The 7,249-nt window shown below is 51.7% G+C and overlaps 1 protein-coding gene across 2 annotated transcripts in view; it reads right to left on the bottom strand.

The window, feature by feature from the left end:
- Positions 1 to 486: 486 nt before the first annotated feature.
- Positions 487 to 7,249, bottom strand: part of PASD1 (PAS domain containing repressor 1) — a 55,456-nt gene continuing 48,693 nt past the window's right edge. For both annotated transcript variants that reach the window (XM_076347245.1, XM_076347246.1), the window contains exons 18-22: positions 7,037 to 7,240; positions 5,993 to 6,195; positions 5,105 to 5,197; positions 4,423 to 4,630; positions 487 to 3,178 (exon numbers count right to left, since the gene is read on the bottom strand). In XM_076347245.1, the coding sequence (XP_076203360.1) occupies positions 3,008 to 3,178; positions 4,423 to 4,630; positions 5,105 to 5,197; positions 5,993 to 6,195; positions 7,037 to 7,240 (879 nt within the window). In that variant the 3' untranslated portion in view covers positions 487 to 3,007. The remainder of the gene's footprint in view (positions 3,179 to 4,422; positions 4,631 to 5,104; positions 5,198 to 5,992; positions 6,196 to 7,036; positions 7,241 to 7,249) is intronic.

The following is a 7,249-nucleotide window of genomic DNA, read 5'->3' as shown; positions in this document are numbered from 1 at the left end:
TGGGACACTGCAGAACAGCCATGGTGTTATCTTGGGGCAATGCAGATTTAATGGGCAAGACAGGGAAATGCACGGCCTTTCCCTCCTGCCAGCCACACCAGGCCACAAATTGTGTACAATAGTGGCTCCCTAACATAAACGTGTGTGTTTGCCTCCCCACTAACATTATGTGCCAAGGTTGGGGGGGGGGGGGGGAACCCACAAACACCACCCAAAAATACAGCAACCCCTCCTGCCCCAACCTCATGAGCAACCCTCCCATCTTGGGACGGGGAGGGGGGAGACCCTAAAAGTAATAGTGCTTTTAAAAAAAAAATTAAATAAAATTATTTCCTACCTCAAGGCTCTGTGCTGGCCCTTGCTGCGGTCCCTCATGTGACACTGCAGCACAAACTGCCTGGGGCAGGAAAGACCCCCCCCCCCCCCCCCCCCCCCGCGCCCTCCCCAGGCCTTGGGCTCTGAGAGCCAAGGGTTGAGGCTGTTTGTTAGTATTTCAGCTCCAGACTGCACCGCAAAGGCAGGTGTTCCACATCCCACTACCAGCAGTGAGGTGGCCCCGGCCCACGGCTCCGCTGTAGCCGCAGTTACTTGTAGGGGTTTGAAATGGGGGGGGGCAGTTCGGGCTGTGCCCAAGAGCAGCTGCTCAGCCACCCCGGTGCCCAGGGGCTGCGTGTGCCGGCTAGGCTGGGAACCAGCCAGGGGACTGCACTCGCAAGGCACTAGCCCCGATATTGTAACCCCAGGGCTCAGGGGGCTTAGGCTTAGGGCTGCCGGGCACCTCCTCGGCTCTGTGCTATGGCCCACTGCACTCCCCACAACACTGCTCGCGGCCGGGTGGCCTGCTCTGCAACCTGCAACCTGTCACCGCTGGCATCCCTGGGAGGTATGTGCCCAAACGCCCCAGCCAAAGCCAACCCCTGCCGATGCTTTTGCCAAGGGATGGGCCCCGTGGAAAGCTGGGGGCTCACACAGCTTTTGTTCGCGTGCCCACCACTGCCCCAGCCAAAACATCAAAGCAGCCCAGCCCCGCGAAAGCTCCTGGCTGCGGCGGGAGCACCCTGCTCCGGCAGCCTGTCCTCCCGCCACCACCACGGGCAATGAGGCACATCAAAACCCTGTCCCCTTCCCCAGGAAAAACCCGGCGGGTGGGAAACAGCCTCTTGTGCAACAGGGCCGGGGCACGGCCGGGGCAGGCGGTGAGTCACGCTGCACCCCGCCAGGCAGCAGGAAGGCTGCAGCCAAAACCGCGTCTGGGGCAGATCTGGCGCGCTCCCATTTTGTTCCTGAGCTCTCCGGGAAACTCGGGCTGCCACCACCTGTTTCAGTCAGGCTGAAACAGTCAGGTTTTTCTGCCCCCGTGCTACCGAGCCCACGCGCTTGCGCCTGGCCCCGAAGCTTACAAAAATCCTCCCAGTTCTGCAGCACAGAAAAATGTGAGTGGCTGGTGGGGGAGAAAGTGAGCTAGCTAGCCAGCTATAGATATAGCTATATCTACAGCATTAGGTATCTCTAGCTATAGATACATGTACCATTAGCTATACCTATTTTTTTTTTGCACGCCAACTTTCCCACTCCCCCCCTTTTCTTGAAACACAGGGCTGCTTGGGGTTGCTCGTGCCAAGGGCTGCTCCATCAGTACGCACCAGTGTCCAGCTGCTGCGGTGGTGCGAAGAGCCAAGAAAGCAGCTTGCACAAGAAAAAAAAAGCAAACACACGCCAAAAAAAAAAAAAAAAGAAGGCAAAAAAGAGCACGCTTTGCTCGGATTCAACAGCGGTTACAAACTAACCTGTCCCCAAACCTTGCTCTGACCGCCAGATGGAGCTTTGCTGCTAGCTGGACCTGGTCCTCACTAACCTTTTTCTTGCAAAGCTTACAGTAATGGCCTAATCCATCTCCTGCGTTTGGGCTCTAACAGTGCCCAAAGTTAGTACGCAGCTACTAACGCCTCAGAAATGTACATTTTCATTTTTCCTTTGGAAAGACACAAACAGTAGGGACACAACTGTACACCCACTGAGGAATAAACTGGTTTTTCAATTCATAAATATAAACTTATAGTTAAAAAGTGACAATTTACAAAAATACAATTTATTGCTGACCCTACGGGCTTGTAACATCCCTTGTGTCATTGTGATCATACGTTTCAGGTTCGCCAAATTGAAACATGACCTAGCAAAACCACAAAGCTTGCCGTCATATGCTGTTCTATGCTTGTTTGTTTGTTTTCATGTATAGAAACATATACAACTACATCACTTCAAACAAAACAACCAAAAAAAGAAGGAGTAAGGACTCGTTGTCTGTAACCTGAAAAATATTTGGCTACAGGGAGTAAAACCCATATAAATTTTTCTGCACTTGTTAACCAAAATAAAACATGACAAATATCTTACTAGCTGCGATGTGAGCTGGTATAACAACAGTAAGAAATTCAGGCAAAAGTGGTGTTATGTAAATTAGCAGCATTATCCAATCTCCTGGAAAACAAAAAATTGCGGGACTGAGGTATAGAAAAAAGGAAAAAAAATCCACAATGGACCTACTACAGTGAAACGAGTTATGTACATTGTAATCCAACGGCGTCCTGTGGACCGGTACAGTCTGTGTATGTGCTCCAAATGCTGGGCTTAAATTCACAGTGACTTTCAGCACTGAAGTCCTGAATGGAAAAGGGTTTTCTCCGTTGCAAAGCAATCTTCATGGCGACCTGATAAATAACCTCCCTGCAGCCAGAAAGCCATCGCCTTCCAGTTGTACCTCTGTGCTGGGCAAGAGCACGTACGGCTGCCAGAGCAGCATCATGGACCGGCTGCGTGGAAATCCCAACCGACGAGGTGCCCCCGGAGCCATCCGTCCCCGGCGGCGACCGTCCCTCCAGCCACCACCTTCCCCGCGGGGCCCGACCTCACCCATCCTGTGCTCTGACGGTGCCGTCCTCCCCTCCGCGTGCACCCGGGGTGCCGAGCGGCTGCAGCCAAGGTGGTCCCTGCTTCCCGGACCCAGCGTTCAGGGCAGCTGCATCTCGGGCAGGTCCGGCAGGTTGCAGGCCTGGCCCTGCGCGTGGCGGCTCTGCTGCTGCGGGTGGAGGAAGTAGCTCAGGGGGTTCTGCTGTGTGGTGTGGGGGGGCTGGAAAATGCGCTGTGTCGGACCCCCAGGCACTGGCTCAGGACCTTGCATCTGTCGGGAGACACAAATCTGACAAGTCAGACCGGCCCTATGGCCCATCTGCTCCCTCTCTTGATGCAGGGCTGATACTGAGGCTCATACCCAGGAGCGCGAGTACCAAGTCCTAAAGGTAACCTCTACCCATCGAGGGTACAAGCTGTGGACAAGCGGCTTGGGATGCTGGTGCTATCAGCATGCCTAACAATGCCTGGAGAGTACGGAGGGGAAGCGGGACCCATCCATCCTACCAGCCCCACAGGGAGCCCAGCAGGAATGGAAACCTTCAAAAGCTACTTGGACACGAGGTAAAATCTGCAGGACGTGCAACTTCCCTATTCCATGGGAAGGATCTTCAGGCAACTAATGAAGAGGTTGTAGAGTGACCTTGTCCATGTACCACCCTGTGGCTGGCACCCCAAAGATGTGGACTTGCTGGTTCACCCCCCGTTAAAGGCACTGTGGCACCAAAGCCTGTTTTTCTGTTGCTCTGGAGCTATTTATCTCCCCAGCACCATCATTCTGCTAGTCCTCAGGACCTCAGTGCAGCTCATGAGCACACGTACCCAAAGTGGGGATGGCTCATGTCCACATTTGCTGACAACGATGATTCATTTCTTGCTCTAAATCCAGTCCTGCTGCATGGCTGCTTTCAGCTGTACCTACTCCTCCTCCTTTGTTTTCTACCATCTTTGCCTGGAGGACCGTAACTTACCTCTGCCAACCAGGCAAGCCTTGGAGAGTGTATTACTAATTAATTATTAGTTTCAACAACCCTCTCCTTGGAAGCATCATTGGTTTGGCATGCACTGATGAAGCTGTGCTTAGATAAACCAAAATCACCTTCTCCAGAGATCTGTGTTGTGAAACACCCATTTATTAAAAGAAAGCAGTGATAAAAAACCTTGTTATACTGAAACACACCAGCAGGAGGCATGTTTTTGAAAGAGCTTATCCCTTATCATGTTTCACGTCTACAGCAAGATTCCCACCGGAGCTCCTCTGGGTGACCAGTTGTGTTTGAAAAACTGGATACTTCTTCTGGACGCTAAGTGATAACTGAGTTCGCTGGAAAATACGGCCTTGAATGGATGCAGAGCCAGCCTGGAAAGGCTGAGCACTTGGGTACGTGCAGATACAATGGGCATGGAGGGCGTGCGAGTGCACTGACCAGGTAAGCCCCATTTCTTCAAAAAAAACCCAACCCAAACCCAAAGCCATCCCTGTGCATCCTCACAAACCTGTTCCAGCTCCATTACCTGAAGGTAGAGACGGTGCTGCTGAACTTGTTGCTGTGGCCACTGGTGGAGATGAACCGGTGTGTTTGCCTGGTGGGATGTGAAGCTGGTGTGTGGGATCATCAGAGATGGGGAGAAAACAGGCGACGGGGCTGGAGGTCGGGCAGTGCTACAGGTAATCGGTTGCATCTGTATTGGGGGAGGCAAGATCTGCTGCTCTGCAACGAACCTGCCACGAGGAGGAAAACAAGGCATGAGAACCCAAACCCAGACCCACCACCAGAGCAGGACCTGAGCAGCCCAAGTGCTGCAGGAACCAGACTGGAGCAGGGTTTGTCAAACCACGCAGAGCCTGGCGAAAGCAGGCCCCAGATTTCCCCCTCCCCATCAAGCATGGACTGGAACTGCAGATACTTAAGGTTTTTAAGGCTGTACATCTCCTCCATGACTTGATTAGGCATTTTAAGCCAGAAAACGGTTAAAAAAGTATTTTTTCAAAGCATTTTAGTTATCATAAAGTTCTTTGTAATTAAAAAATATTCTCATTACTTTTTCTCCTAACCAGCTGAGCTTTTGTTTCTTTTAAGGCTGAGACTGTTTGTGTTTGTGTGATCACGTACAAGTTTTTCAAAGTAATTTTCAGCGCCATAAAGTGCCCTGCTAAAACACTGCATGAAAACAAAGGGCCAGCAAAAAGACTTACTTTCCTTGCTGCCTGCTGGCACTGCTTTGCGTGGACTGGCCACTGCTGTTGGCGGCGGGCATCATGGCTTGGATAGACTGATCCAACAGCATCCTGCGGTGGAGGAAAAACAGAGGACAGTCAGGGAAAGGAGAGGCCCAAACTCCTGACTGTCAGTCTCTAGAAACAAATCCCTGAAAATCCTCCCTGAAAGCGTGCAAACCGTCACCTGAGAAAAGCTAATGAAATAGGATGCTTATTATCACCTTGTCTAATGCATTCGCAGAGGTGAGCTGAAACTTGCTAAATCTTTCATGTACGAAATATATTTTATAGATGTGAGACCTCTAGGGTTTATCTTGTTTCCTGACACAGTATTTTGAAACGGCTGGATCCTGGAGGCAGTGGCTGCAGATACCTCCCTGAAAGGTGGCTGAATAGTTTGGGGCAGTCGTATATGTTTTATACAACGTTTCCAGTATTGTATAAAAGAAAAATGGTTTTGCCATGGCACTTGTCCTGGCTGGAGAAAAGACGGTCTGGAGCTTCAGAGCAAGCAGACATAGGTTTGGGAAAGGCTGTCCCTGCTAGTTTTTCCTGTTCACTCCCTCTGACAGCAGCGGATGTCCAAAGGTTACTGAGCTACATGGACAATTTATGGAAATATGGAGAGAAAAGGATTTCAGGCCCCTGAGGGTACGGCATGGTGTGCACAGCACCCTGCTTGCACGCGCACTGGGCTCACCACTAACCCAGATCTCTGCAGGAGGGAACATCCCTACGGCCCTGCTGTGGCACCCAGAGACCATCACCCCCCTGAGCCCAGATGTGCCTGCCCTCCCCGCTGCCCAGGCATTGCTATCTCCTATCACCGCCATCAGGACGGTCCCAGCAGGGCTGCGTTCGTACCTGAGGCTCCTGTCCTGGCTGTAGTCAGACTGCGGTTGCCTTTCGCTGCCGTCAGTCGGTATCTGTGCAGCCACTGTAATGGGATGCGTTTGCGAAAACACCATGGGGTTGTTGTAGAGGGGCACTGAAATGCTCGCCTGCCCTGGCAGACACGTTTCCTGGGCTTGGGTTCCTCTCATTAGGTGCTGCTGCTGCTGCTGTACCTGAAATGAAGACATAGATACCCACGTAAGTTTTTAAAGCTCCCTAACAGAAGGCTAAAATAACTGCTTCCAGCGTGCAGATGGGAAAAGGAGAAGGAACAGTAGAATACTCTCCCTGAACACAGCAGTAGGAACAGTATATCTATTCAGGACAACCAACCTGTTTGCATTTATTGCCCCTGCACGGCAGGTGCTGGGATCCCCAGCGGTAGGAGCAGATGGTCTCTTGAGAAATCAGAGTACAAGGGTAAGGGCATGCAAGGCTTGAGGGAGAAGAGACCAGCTTAAGAGGGGAGGAGGAGTGCAAATCTGAAGTCCCCAAGGAAAGTGTCTCATCCACCCTTTAAAGCAGTAGTTTTGTCTTTTTTGGACACCTCAATTCTTTCCCAAGGAGATGTGACCATCTATATAGTGGATTTAGGTCTAGTGATGACAAACTTGTTTTTCAAAGCTGCCTTCCAAGACTTCTCAGGCAGAAGAAAATTAATCTTTTAAAATTATGCCTACTTCCCCATGTTATGAAGTCACAACTCTCACTGGCTACGAATGAGCATTATGTTGCAATTGCAAACAGAAGTGAATGAGAGCCCAAGCCTCCTACTCGGTTCCTCTCCGGTCACCAGGATGGCTCCAGTGGTCCCCAGGGCTTAGTGCTTTAGGCTACCTGACTTTTATTTTTACAGTTGAATGACACCATTCGCAACTGACTCTCAACACGAATTTTGTAATGCCAGGTACGGAGTAAAACCAGCACAGAGGACCACGGGGAGGGGGGACACGGCAGACAAGTATTTAAAAAGCCAGGAAAGGGGACGACGAAGACAATGAAGCGGCCAGTGACCTGGGCGGCCGTGCCACAGGGGTCCCTGAGGAATTGGCGCGGTGACGGCAGGTGGGTGCTGCAGTAGTGCTTCGTCCCCATAAGGCCTTGCTGTTGTGACTTCTTGGCTGTGGTGTGCCTGGGCGTCCCCGGCGGCGGCGGCCTCCTGGGGCTCGGGTGCTGCACGTTGTTGAAGACGACAGGGATTGGCTGCTGCATCAGCATCTTTAAGTA

This window comes from Aptenodytes patagonicus, chromosome 9, assembly GCF_965638725.1.
Source record: "Aptenodytes patagonicus chromosome 9, bAptPat1.pri.cur, whole genome shotgun sequence".
In the NCBI taxonomy this organism is placed as follows: Eukaryota; Metazoa; Chordata; class Aves; order Sphenisciformes; family Spheniscidae; genus Aptenodytes; species Aptenodytes patagonicus.
This window is presented reverse-complemented; position numbering and strand designations above follow the sequence as displayed.